Below are 13,742 nucleotides of genomic sequence, written 5' to 3' on the forward strand. Positions count from 1 at the left end.
TTGTCGTATAAGTGAGTATGTATGTATCTATGCACAGTATGTGGGTGTGTATACAGTATGTGTACACTAGTGTTTATATTTAGATGTATGTGTGCATGTATGTACATGTGTATATGACCATGCAGGTCTCTCTCTATACACACACATATATATATATATGTATAAAAAATTCCAAATATGAATTCAAAGTTTTACGCTCTACAACTGGGCTTCTTGTGTTGTGGTATCAGCCATCCACACTAGTTTGTTACAATAGTCATTTTTATTGGGCATAAATTCATAATATAAAATTATGTTTAAAAAAAGTGCTATTGTAAGAAACCCTTATGCACAGGCTCAAAGTAACAATCAGCCTAATCACAGAATTCATACAGCATATGGCGCAAAATTTAATGGACAGATCGGTCTAATTTTGTTGAAGTCTTTCCAAAGCTACAGACATGAGAGTACTAAGAATGTCTAGGTAATAGAGTGGGCAAGATACCCTTTTCTATGAGAAGCTGCGGCATTTTTTAGTCCTTAGGTGAAATAATATTAACATTTATACATCATGATGTTAACAACATGCAGTGACACCTCTTTCAGAATAGGGGCTGAACTTTCTTTTCTTTTCCCCATGTCTGGCTCTGTCCACTCTACTGCCATTCGGACGTGGCACTGATACACCCACCAGGAGGATTAGGGAAGGTTTAGCAACTGTGCCAGCCTCGCTCCCTGTGCCACCCCTTCCCTCGGCACAGACGGGGGTCCCGCTTGGCATGGCAAGGTGAACTAGCCTCTGATTGATGGGCATGGTTTCAGCCCGCTACTGTGCTCCCCAAGGCCCGTGCCTCCCTTTCCTTTCTCCTACTGCTGTCTTGGCAGCGGTGCCCACCTCCTCTTCCATGCCAGGCAGCCAGCTAAAGCTCCTGGTGGGCACATCAATTACATAGCGGCACCTCCCCTCTTTTCTCATGTCTTTCTGTGGGTCTGTCTACTGTCTCAGACGATGCCAGTCTGGTCCTTCTGCATCTCCACTGCTGTCTATAGCTATCTCCTATGTGTGTGTGTGTGTGTGTGGGAGTGTGTGGTTTTATACCGGTGCTCACAAATATATCTTTGCATATGCACAAATGAACATGTATTCATGCACACACTCCTGCTCCCTCTCTTAAGCAGGTCATAATAGTTGGTGGGAAAATCCTCCCCAGAGAGCACTCATTGCCACAGGCTCAGCTGTACAATAGGCTCAGGTGTGTGTGTGTGTGGTCGCCTATGAAGGCGCATGGCTGCTTTTGCTGTTTAAAATGTCTTTATCTACTGCTTAATTGTCTATTGCTTCGTGTGACTGCTTTATAAATGAGGGTATAAAACGTACACATTGTAGGAAAAATAACAATCATCATGTTCGGACTCTGCATCAGTCTGATTCTGAAGTCGATTAACATGAATATTTCAACCTTCCTTTGGATTTTGGCTGTTAGTTGCTCTTGGCAGATCATGAATCATTTACTTGCGGCGATCGTACGCCACCTGGAGTCTTCATCAGACATTGTCTTCTATTTTAAGCAGTCAAGTCAAGGGAATTGAGTTTTGTGTTAGAAGTGATAAAGGCAAAGAAAGGCATGTTTCTCCTTGAATTATGTTGATAAATAATCAGAAATAACTGTAGAAACACTGCAAATTGGCCTACTAGGCGTTTCCGGCTAAATTAGTTACATAGCTAAATAAGTCTACAAAACACATTCTGAAGCTAAAGTCACCTACATGTGAGCTTGACTAAAGTGTGAAGTGGAAACAAGTCACCAAAGAAAAAAGAGTTTGCCACTCACCCGCTCCTTACGCGTATGATTCAGTACGGAAGCCCAGATGGGTGAAGCGAGGAAACCGAAGCGGGGAAACTGAAACTGCAAGCGGGGGACAATGGCGGCGGGGCCTGGTGTTTCTATGCAGAGCAGTAGTCCTGCGAGAGAACTGTCTCTCTCGGTTCAGCAAGGAGGGAATCAGGCTCATGGAGATCGGATCAAACCCGAAGAGGTTACAGGTAAGAACGTGACCCGTGCTTTAATTTAGTTTGGCTTACTGATTTATGTGATTATAATGACCTGGCTTGCTGGACAAGGCGACTCAGGCTAACAGCTCACTTAACTTAGCCGACTATGTAACGTTAACGATTGCTCTTTATGTGTGTTTTTTTTTTACATGTTAATTGGGTGAATTTTCATTTCTTTTGGTAAAGTTTAATAACGTTCACTGGTGAAACGCATGTTGATGGCACTGGGCAGGGTGTTGTGTAAAGTAGCAGCTAGTTAGCTATAGCTTCCGGTAGTGAGCAAATAGCTAACGTTAGCAACTCGCTAACATCAACTTTATAGAAACACTAACGTTAGGGACTAATTTAAGTTACACAGAGATCTCTGTAAGTAATTTATTGGCACCACACAAGTTTGCCTTATTTTGACTAGCTGGTAGTATTGAAGAAGAAATGCAATTCGGCCCATCTACCCAATATGAACTAACAAGCTGTAAATTAACACTATAGTAGCCCGTTATGATAACAAAACATTAGCCTCTGTTTGACACCATTTGTCTTTTTGATCCGACTGACACAGTCACATGTGTCACGTCATGTGACTTGATGGATTTACGTCTTGTAATCATGGCAAGTCCCATTGATGCCCCAACTAATCATAATTTACAGAAACTGTCCAGAGATGTTATTGTTATCTGTACTATTTGTGGGGAACTCGTTGGTGCATTTGTTTTGGTTTTGCCCTCATACATTACAAATGTGGAGTAATCTGTCATGATTTATTGCTGATCATATCTAGCCATATTTTACAATGTGTAGTTCGGATTCACTGAATATGACAGGGATTCCTGCTCTCAGTTTGACCTGATGATCTTAATTATTATTGTGACCAAATTCTGTTATCATAAATAAAAATATACAAGCTAGAAACCAATTTTTTTAGTCAGTTTATTAAGTACACATAGCAAAAACTAATGCAGTCTAATACAAAAATCCTGCAATAAATCCTACCTTCATGAATGTTTTACTATTCAGTTTTTTTTTCTAATTGATTTTAGAGAGATGTTGATTCAACTTGATCATTTTGGAGGATGTAGTTTGTGGTGTAACCAATAAACTGGTAACTGAATGTATTTTGTCTACAGCTGAATGTACCAACAAAAACAAAACAAACTTCTTCATATACATATATTATGAAGAACATATGCTATGAGACTGTTGGTTACTGGCTTTATACTTGTTTGTTTCTGTTTTCAATATTGGGAGAAAAAAAGTCATATGGATGAAGAATGGCTTTCACTCAGTTAATCATGTTATCAATGTATATTACTTTTTCTTTTTTTAGAGACGGAGAGGCAGAGCCGCATGGCTGTTTTGCTGGAGAGGCTCCATGCCAAACACAATGCTTCACGGCCATGGCAGGAAACCTGCAAGGTTGTGCGTCAGGCCATGGTGAGATGGAGACATCTTTCTCTGAGAGAAAATAATCTGTTTGAATTCAAAAAGCACCTCTTTAAAACTGTGACAGGTTTTAATATTGAAGATTGCCTGAAGGTCTGGAACCAGTAGATGTGGGCCTGGTGATTAGGTGTCACTCCTCCTGGTTGTGCTTTGACAAACCTGACAGACAGGATGCCCCTCAGATACTATGGTCAGGCCTGAACTGACAAACAGCAGGCAGGGCAGGAAAAAACACGTCAGCAGGTTTGAAGATAGCTTGCTTCTTGCATTTTTTCATCATGAAAAAGCAACAATCAATGCTTGATGAACAAGAGGTCACTCCCACACATTCTCACTCGAACATTAGCGAGAGTTATTTTCTCTCATGTCAAAGTTCAGTCAGATTGAACTCTGAACAAGACGAAAGGTACAGGATCAATTCGTGATGGGATAGGAATGCACTTTCCGCCGTCATTAAAATAAATGGGGGCCGATTTAATCTTTGATTTTTAATGGGGAACATGACGGAAGGTACTACAGGTAGGTCTCAAAACTTTCCTGCACTGAAAATACGGAATCAGTTCTGTACCTTTTCAAGTGAGTAATTACATTTGACTATCAATTTTTAAAGACCTTGAAAAATGCCATGAACACACACATAGTATCCATAATGACCCAGTAGTGCCAGCCTTTTCCTCTTGGAAAAGTCTGTTTGACAATCCCTCATCAGATCACATTGAAGTTCCCCGCAAGAGAGAATTTCTACCAACTTGTTCAATATACATTTATAGCAATTAATCACTTAATTGCATAAACAAGTTTTTTCTTTAACCACTTTCCTGCTGGTTCAGTGGAACTATACTTGTGACATTTAAATGTCTGACCTATTGCGGTGACTAAGCCAGTGAAAAACAAACCTGAACATTAAATCTTGTTGATAAAGCACTTTTATCTTTACCCAACTATTATTTTATTCCTCTGTTTTTCTTCATGCTGTGTCCCAGGAGAAACGTGGTGTGATGAATGCCGCGGGTCACCAGCTCCTGCTCACATGCTTGGAGACCCTGCAGAGAGCGCTGAAAGGTGAGACTGACAACTCAAAGGACAGAAACGCAAGGGAGAGCAGGGCAAGAGTTCGCGTTAGAATGTGTTACTTTTCATCATTAGACAGTTGAAACATAGCTGTATTTATTTTTATTTCACCATTAACTGAATACAACACTCTTCACCTGACTTTTGCTTTGAAGTTCATGCATGCAGGCATGTTGCGTTCGTAGACAGTAGGAACATTGGGCCACATAGTCTCATTATATGATTTTAAAATTTTCTGTTCTTCTCTGCCTTCTTTTTCAGTCTCATCTCTGCCCTCCATGACAGATCGTCTGGAATCCATCGCACGGCAAAACATGTGAGTTGTTTCCCTTTTGCTCATGTTTTCTCACCCTCTCACATGATTAAGAAGATAACCCTAAGTACAGGAAATAAGAAGCTGATGGCGGATGAAAGATGATAAATTCAGCTGAAAATGGGAATAAAACGCACACCATATTGAGGTCCTGAATGACTGAGTGGGTTACTCATAAAAAATTGCGGGTTGTTATTTGTAATGTTTTTCTTGTAATTATCCATTGTGGACTCAGTCAGAAAGGATAATTCTTTGCTTGTTCAATATACTAAAACCTTTTTTATATTGACTAAAGTGAAACGGGTTACTCTCTTCTGTCATTTTCTTCTTTTTTTGTCTTGTCTGAACAGGCTGGGCTCTCACCTCAGCCCTTCAGGGACAGAGTGTTACATCACATCAGACATGTTTTATGTGGAGGTGCAACTGGACACCAGTGGCCAGCTAGTGGACGTCAAAGTGGCTCATCAGGGAGAAAACCCTACGGTCAGTTTACTGTAACTTCCATATGTCTCCATAAAGCGAAGTCAAATAAGAGTCCAGTTGGTCATTGTTTATCATGAATTCTATACTTTAGAATTTCTTCAAATGGTTCTTCAAGAGAAGCTAACTTGCTTTCATTCCTTTAATTAATTCCATTCATGCACAGAGTTGTCCTGAGCTGATTCAGCATCTAAGGTGAGCAGAAACCACACACTTCACTGTAGACTCCCATATGATAAGCACAATAAATAATAAATGAACACAATCTGTAGTGTAGGGTTTCTTATTTCTGTTATGTGGATTGATGCAGGCACCTGTGAGGAATACTTTTATTTATCTGGAAGCTGTCTAAACCATCTCTTCTCCTGCTTCACATCAGGGAGAAGAACTTTGAAGAGTTTTCCAAACATCTGAAGGGACTGGTCGACCTATACAAGCTCCCTGGGGACAAGTAAGTAGGCTATAAGGATGTCCGGTTGAAGCCAACCTAAAAATGTTAGATAATTGTTTTGTTTTTTTCACAGATGATGGTGTTACACTGATCTCTTCCAGAAAGAAAAAATCAATAATTTCTCTCTGTTACTTTTGTGTCCTGAACCCAAACTAACAGTCTATTATTGCTGTATAGTTCTCCCAGACATCTGATTAACTGAATACAGTATATTTTCTGAAAAGTAATAGTTTTCATTTGTACTTTAGTATAAGGCTAAAAATTCATTTAACTGCTTGGAATGGGCATGGGCGGAGAAAGGGCAAACAAAAAAAAGTGAATCCCAGAAGCCCCAATTGAAAGACAGTTGTTTTATAAAGCACAGATGCCACATGTCTTTATGATTGTTATTGTTTTCAGTTTTATCTAATTAATCTTACTTCATTTCTGTGTTCCAGTAAGCTGAAAACCAAGATGTATATAGCACTGCAGTCTTTGGAGCTTGATCTCACCAAGATGATGCACATGTTTAGGTAAGTTCACAAAATCTCCTTTTGTTACCTTGTACATCATCCTTAGTATCTTTGGGCTACTAATGTTTAGCAAATGCTGGGGGGTTGTGATATCATGCTATGGGGCAATGAAGCTAACAGTACATATCGAAGGATTTTTTAAATGATAATAGCCACAAGATTCAATCAGTGTGGAGCTGTGTTACATGTTGTAAGGCCAGATAGACTGACTGGTGGTGACAGGAGCACCTGTAGCGACAGAGGCATGTCATCTCCTGGTTAATAGTTTTACTAGGTGTATGAAAAATATGTAAGAGTGTAATTATTTATGTGATCTTTCAGAGAGTCATGCAGCAGAGGGAGACCTATTCAGAATGTTAAAGGTAGCAAGGGTGCAATTGTTGATTTTGGAGGGTTAAATATTAACAGAATGTAATAAATCAGTGCACCTGGTGAAATATACATGTACTAACTAGTATTTATAAATTCATTTTAGCATCTCTTTTTGTAATGCAATAATTTTTGATTGATGTGTGTTTTCTAGGTTAGCAACCAATGCTAATACAGTGGAGACTATTCTTCATGGCAGTGTGGGCTTGCTGACAGCCAGGAGTGGTGGCCATCTTGTTTCTCTTCAGTGTTACGTGTCCCCTTATGACATATTTGAGGAGGGAACAGGCACCCAGCTCAACTTAACAGACAGCAATGGTAAGTGCTCAGAGGAAATGGATGAATTCATAAATGTACATAAGAAGGATAAGGATGGGGATTTACACCTGCCAGTTGCCATATGATTTGCTAAAGGGCTGTAACTATCCTTGCGTGACCTCTGTCACTTGTCTCCCTGTGTGGACACTTGGATAATCTTTGCAGTTCCACGCTCTCTGGGTGTCAGTGTTTCTGTGACAATCGAGGGAACCTCTGCCATCTACAAGCTCCCAATCGCTCCACTCATCACTGGATCCCACCCAGTGGACAACAAGGGGTAAGAAAGTATACCTTTTTCAGGGAACTTATAAAATCCTGCAGAGAAAAGTCTCAATCTTTGTAAGAACTATCGGCATGAATTTTTATTTTTTTCAAACATGCATAAATGCACCACTCTTTGACACAATGAGGCAAGCATCTGAGGGTTATTTTAGTGTCCGAATGCAGAACTTGTAGAGAAGAGCGAGAGACAGCTGATTACTTTATTTTTGGTGTATTTCAGCACACCTTCCTTTTCTGCTGTTACCAACTCCAACTGTGTGGACCTGCCAGCTTGTTTTTTCCTCAAGATGAACCGCCCCATGCCTTTCTCACTGTCCTTTATTCAGAGGATGGGCAATGCTACTTGTGAGTTTATTTCATGAACACTGTATTCTTAAGTCATAAATATGTACTTAAAGGACAGTGCTTGTTTTGTTTGATAATTTGGACTTCAACACTTCTCCGTTTTTTCACAGCGATCCCAGTGTTTGAGAGCTCCCCTAGCCTCTCACCTCTCTACCAGTTAATTGTTCAGAGCCAGCGCCAGCACCTGGAGGAGGGCAGCTCCACGCCGCAGCCCTCACACAACATGCACTTCTACTCTGTGAGCAGATGCACACAGTACTTTCACACACATTAATGTGTTGAGTCTCTCTTCTTACCTTTGTTTCTTTCTACATCCTGCCTGTGCTTTATGGTTTCATTATTACATATAATATATTTTTGGTTGCTTGTAATTTTGATCATCTATTGGAATATAAGCCTACTCTATTTTTGGGTTATTGTGAGTCAGCCTTTCTTTCTGCCTTTTTGTTTGACATATTCTGATTGACAACATCTCTACTTCACTCACACCGCTGTCTTTATGCTTCCACAGGTGTTGCCAGATCAGCAGCACTGTTACTTTGTGAATGGTGATGCCCCAGTGCAAGACGGTCGTTCTCTTCAAGGAGCACTGGTGTCCAAGATCCCCTTCCGCCACCCTGCACAAGTGCCACTCTTGTTGGATATCATCCGACACCAGGCAGCCTATAACACCTTGATTGGCAGCTGTGTGAAACAAACTTCCATCAAAGAAGGTATGTTTCTGGCTTCTGATTTACTGTATTTGGTCATTCAACAACATGCACTCTGTTTTTTTGTGTCTGATTAAAATTACATTTGACAAGTGCAGCATCTTTGCTGTTGTTCCCTCAGACAGTGCAGGCCTGCTGCAGTTTGAGGTATGTCCTCTTACTGACTCGAGTTTCAGCGTCTCTTTCCAGCATCCAGTCAATGAGTCATTAGTCTGTGGTGAGCACTCACTTTTACAAAGTCTCAGTAATCCAGCATATGTTGATATTACTTAAGCATTGTCCTTAAGTGATAGTGTTACCACAATGTATACATTGTGGAATCAGTTGCAATATCAGTCTTTTGCTTATCTGATTCCTCTGTCCTATCTGACCTCCTTCCTCTAGTGGTAATGGAGGTGATTGACTCCAGACAGGTATCCTGCAAGCTATATAAAGGACTGTCAGATGCTCTGATCTGCACTGATGAATTTATCACCAAAGTGGTCCAGAGGTGAGATTGTTAATTTACCTTTAATTCCTCCTGAATGCAGAAATATGGACAGTATGTTTTTTAAGGTAATTGTTTTTTCTCCCTCGTAGATGCATGTCCATCCCTGTAACCATGCGGGCCATTCGGAGGAAAGCAGAGACCATCCAGGCAGACACTCCAGCCCTCTCACTAATTGCACAGACAGTGGAGATCATGGTGAAGAATAACCTGCCACCGTCCGGTAGTCCCACCTACAACATGGTAACAGATGGAACTAACCCTATGGGACTGCCTGGGCTCACAGGGGGCAACACACCTACTGGAGGAGGACCCACTGGGGGACCTAATTTTACAGGCCCAATTACTTCTCTGTTTGGGATTTCCCGAACAGAGAGGCAAGGCCAAGGAGCAGAGTGCCCAACCCAAGGAGGGGTGGCTTGCCAGCAACAGTTGCAGCAACAACATCAGCAACAACAGCCTGGGCAAGGCCATTTGGATGACTATAACAAAGTCACCCAGAATCCCATACTGACAAGTCTATTACAGATAACTGGAAGTGTGGGTTCTAGTCCCAGCTCCCAGAATGCACCACCGCCTCACCAAACCCCACCCCCAACATCCTCCCCTGCCAGCAACACCAAGAATCATCCTATGTTGATGAACTTGTTGAAAGACAACCCCACACAAGATTTTGCAGCACTGTATGGTTCTAGTCCATTAGAGAGGCAGAATTCTTCATCTGGCTCCCCGCGGACAGATGGCATGGGTGGAACCTGCCCTGGAGGTACCTCAAAAGGGAAGAAGAAGCGCCCACGGGGGACAGACAAGGGTAGTATGTTGCCCGGAACTGCTGCAGGTAGTGGTTTAGGCATGAAATCACAACAAGCATCTTCCATGCCGCAGCACCACCAGCACCATCCAGTTACACATGAAGATGACTTCCACCGTGAGCTCCTCTCTATGGATGTGGATGCATCTCAAAATTCTATCTTTGATGTTAACCTGACTGGTGATGGCCTAGACACACCCCATAGCATCACTCCAGCACCTAGCCAATGTGGAACACCGCCCTCTGGCCCCAGCATGCCTTATTCACAGTCTCATGTCCAGTCTCAGCAACAGCAACCACCAGGTACTGTGCCGCCTCGTATGGTCCGTCTCTCTAGCTCTGATAGCATCGGACCTGATATCACAGAAATTTTGTCAGATTTGCCCGAGCAGACAGGAAAAGGCAGCTGTGGGAGCCATGGTCAGCACCCCATGGGCAGTGGTGGGGAGGATGGAGGCCCCCTAGGTACACCCATCCGTGACTCCTCCAGCTCAGGTCAGGGCAGTGCAGTGTTTGACTCGGCAGACATTTTCAATACCAACAGCAATGAGAATCCTTTTACTGATGCTGCTGACCTGATTGCTGAGGCTGCTGCAACTGCCGCCACTCCCACCAGCGATTCTTCTTCCACCAACTTCTTCCCTGATGCTGCTGACTTCAACCCTGACCTCCTGACCTCAGGCCATGGCTTCTCCCAGAACTACTTTGATGACAGCTCTCCAAGTGCCGATGGAGACATGGACCTGGTCAAGGGTTTTGGGGGAAGTAGCCAGCAGAATACCCCGTCAGGAACACCTCAGAATCCCACTCCACATGGGCAGAGCACCCCAGAGCCCTCACTGAAGGACCCTTTTGATATGGGGATAGTTTTTGGAGGAAACAGTGGTGGTGGTAAACCGCTTCTGGGGCAAGCTCCTGATCTGGGAGACACACATGGTGGAGAGTCCCAGAGCCCCCTCATAATGGGCCTCGGAGCGGCATGTGGTGACTTTAAAAGTGCAGAACCCAAAGTTAAACAGCAACAGGGACTCATGCGGCCGAAGGATGAGAATGGGGGTAGCGGAGGGAGCAGTTCTGGGATGGGGATGGGGAGCAGTTCAACTGAGGGCAAACAGGTCAAACGTAGCAGGACCCCATCCAGTGAGGGAAAGTCTAAAGAAAAGCCTCCCAAACGCAAAAAGCTGGACCCTGATGGGAAGTCCCCCTCTCACAGCTCAGGGGTGCGACCATACACACCTCCTAGTGGTGGCTCAGGCTCTGGAGGAAGCATAAGTGGAGGAGGCTCGAAGTCTCCTGGTAGTTCAGGACGCTCACAAACTCCTCCCGGTGGTGCCACACCTCCTATTCCCAAAATCACTATTCAGATCGCCAAAGGGACCATAACTGGGGGGAAAACGTCATCCCATAGTGGATACACCTCCAGCAGCTCAGCCACAAGCAACACAGGAGGAGCAGGGGGAACAAGCAGCAGCAAAAGCCATCATTCTCACTCATCTTCCTCTGGGAAGATCAAGTCCAAGGAAAGCTCCACGACACAAGGCAACAGCTCCAAGCCAGGGAGTGCAGGAATGGGGGGGGGAGGTGGGACATCCCAGTCTAAAGGCTCCTCCCAAGGAATGGGTGTTGGCAAACCAGGATCCTCCCCAATCACCAAACATGGGATGTCAGGCCCTGGAGGTAGTGGGGGTGGAATTGGAAGTGGTAATAAAATTAAGCCTCAGGGGGGGAAGCCTCCTGGGTCTCTTATGAATCCCAACATAAAGCCCAATATCTCCCCTTCTCACTCCCGCTCCAGTAGCTCTGGTGACAAATTGTCCTCCCCTATGAAAATGCAGCAGTCCCAGGTTCCAGGAACACCTCCTTCTTCCAAGGCTAAATCGCCAATGGGCTCAGGAGGTGGCAGCTCTGGAGGGTCCAAGTCTTCTTCTTCTGGTGGAGGCATGAGCTCCCAGAAACCAATGGGTGGGAGCTCCTCCTCTGGTACCACATCTTCCTCATCATCCTCCAGCTCCTCCTTGTCCTCTGGTTCCATGACCTTCTCAGGAGGCTGCCAGTCTCAGTATGGTGGAGGTGGAAGTGGAGGGGGGGCAGGAGGAGGAAGTGGAAGTGGAGGCGGTGGTGGTGGGGGAGGAGGTGGAGGTAGTGGGGGTGGTCAGAACAATGCAAATAACCCCAATGCCAAAGGAAAGTCTCCCAGTCGAAACAAGAAACCCTCTCTTACGGCAGTCATAGACAAACTGAAGAGTGTAGGTGGAGGAGGAGTGGGGGAGGATGGTTGTGAGGTAGGGCCACCAGTAGGGGGAACTAGTTCGGGATCTGCTCCCGGTGGTGGTGGTTCTGGAAATGTTCCCAGCAGTGGATCTTCAAACATGGGTCCTTCCAAGCATGCCTCGTCCTCCCAAAGTGGGGACTATAAGCGGGAAAAGTCTGATAAAGAGGCAAAAGCAAAAGTGTCTGTTTCAGGGGGGAACAGTGGGGATAAAAAGCTGATGGACCCCAAAACAGGAGGGGCAAGTGCGACTGGTCTGGCCAAAATTATCATTAGTAAACCTGATGGTGGCTCACCAAGCATCAAGGCCAAAGTGACCCTTCAGAAGGCAGGGGAAGGATCTGGTGACTCTATGCGTCCCCAAATTTCTAGCCTTAAAGCTTCCCCACTTTTCAGTGGCTCTACTCCCAAGCATGACCGCTCCTCCCCGAGCCACAGCCGCTCGCCAGGATACACCCCACTCAACCACGACAGTGAGAGCGAGTCAGGCAGCAGCTCAGTGGCCGAAAAGTCCCATCAGAACAGCCCCAGCTCAGATGATGACCAGACCATTCGCCCGCTTCCCCCTCAGGACTACATGAGCTCCATTCCCCTCAGCTCAGGGGAGAAGCACAAGAAACACAAAAAGGAGAAGAAGAAGCAGAAAGAGAGGGAACGGGAGAGGGACAGGGAACGGGACAGGGACAAAGAGAAAAAGAAGTCCTCTATGTCCATGGGGCCGTCCTCACATCCCATAAAAGCAGACAGTTGGTCCCGGTCACCCATCTCAGCTTCAGATTCATCTTTGTCCATGCTGGGTTCAGAGCGTCCATCCCGGCCCAGTCCAATGTATATGAGAAATGAAGATGATGACCTAATGGACTCAGCCCTCACTGGCAACCTTTAATTTTATTTAGAAATCCTCTTTATTTTCTCATATGTTTTTAACACATGCCTTTTAACATACAAATTAAACTTCTATTTATTTAACTCGAGCCACAAATTGGAACTGGATGCAAGAATATTGTGGCACTCTGAGTGATCATTGTCCTGTTAAACATGTATTTTAATTTCATATTTTACTGTTTGAGTACCAGCGTATAATATCCAGGGATTGGGATGCCAGTTTTATATGAAAGTGGTTCATTGTCATCCAAATTCACCCCAGAATACCAACTTCCTTAAGCGTCATTAAGGAAATGGCTTTATACAATATATTTTCAGAGAAATTGACATTATTTTTGTCTTTCCTGTGATGTCAGAAGGTCTTTACTGGTCTTTAATGTTATTTCATTTTCCTTTCACATTTAATACATCTGCTGCTGTTCATATGTCGTTAAAAACATACCGGATTGCCACTATATTGTATGTTGTCAAAATAATTATGACATCTGTTAAAAAAACAAAGTAATGTAAAGCAAGAAGGGTACAGTGTTCAGTTGCCTTGTTTTTCAGATACAAGTGTGACTTTTTAGATTTTGATACATTTTAAACTGTTGATGTGTAAAGTAGTGTTGGTAAAGAGGACTGCAACTGATGATGGTTATGGTAATGGAGAAAAAGTGACATGCTGATAATTTTTTAACTGTAGAAGTTTGTGGAAGCTTGAAATAAACATTTCACTTCTGGAAAATTTTCACTGCTACATTTCTGAGTTTTTAGATTAGTAGAAAGAACAGTAGTAGTGCACCTCTTGTAGTCAGTGGTGGAAGAAATATTCAGATCCTTTACTTAAAGGTCCAGTGTGTAACATAGGAGGAGCTATTGGCAGAAATGGAATATTTATAATTATGTTTTAATTAGTGTATAATCAACTGAAAATAAGAATCGTTGTGTTTTCGTTACCTTAGAATACAGAGGGACCAGGTCCCCT

The 13,742-nt window shown here is 43.6% G+C and overlaps 1 protein-coding gene across 1 annotated transcript; it reads left to right on the top strand.

The window, feature by feature from the left end:
- The first annotated feature begins 1,554 nt into the window (after positions 1-1,554).
- med1 (mediator complex subunit 1) lies at positions 1,555-13,502 on the top strand. Its single transcript, XM_044178596.1, has 16 exons — positions 1,555-2,023; positions 3,357-3,463; positions 4,456-4,534; positions 4,805-4,859; positions 5,207-5,339; positions 5,503-5,531; positions 5,716-5,787; positions 6,225-6,299; positions 6,823-6,986; positions 7,152-7,263; positions 7,489-7,613; positions 7,724-7,851; positions 8,125-8,326; positions 8,445-8,540; positions 8,708-8,813; positions 8,903-13,502. Exons 1-16 carry the CDS (start codon positions 1,903-1,905, stop codon positions 12,774-12,776), a joined length of 5,478 nt encoding a protein of 1,825 aa, XP_044034531.1. The 5' UTR covers positions 1,555-1,902; the 3' UTR covers positions 12,777-13,502.
- Positions 13,503-13,742: the final 240 nt, after the last annotated feature.

The sequence above is a fragment of the Siniperca chuatsi genome, linkage group LG20, assembly GCF_020085105.1.
Source record: "Siniperca chuatsi isolate FFG_IHB_CAS linkage group LG20, ASM2008510v1, whole genome shotgun sequence".
Lineage (NCBI taxonomy): Eukaryota > Metazoa > Chordata > Actinopteri > Centrarchiformes > Sinipercidae > Siniperca > Siniperca chuatsi.

Bases quoted from the DNA above. Each gene is read 5' to 3' on its own strand.
- med1 (XM_044178596.1), top strand. From the start codon at position 1,903: ATGGCGGCGGGGCCTGGTGTTTCTATGCAGAGCAGTAGTCCTGCGAGA. The intron at 5,340-5,502 runs GTCAGTTTACTG...ATTCATGCACAG, and splicing joins ATCAGGGAGAAAACCCTACG to AGTTGTCCTGAGCTGATTCA. The intron at 6,987-7,151 runs GTAAGTGCTCAG...TAATCTTTGCAG, and splicing joins CAACTTAACAGACAGCAATG to TTCCACGCTCTCTGGGTGTC.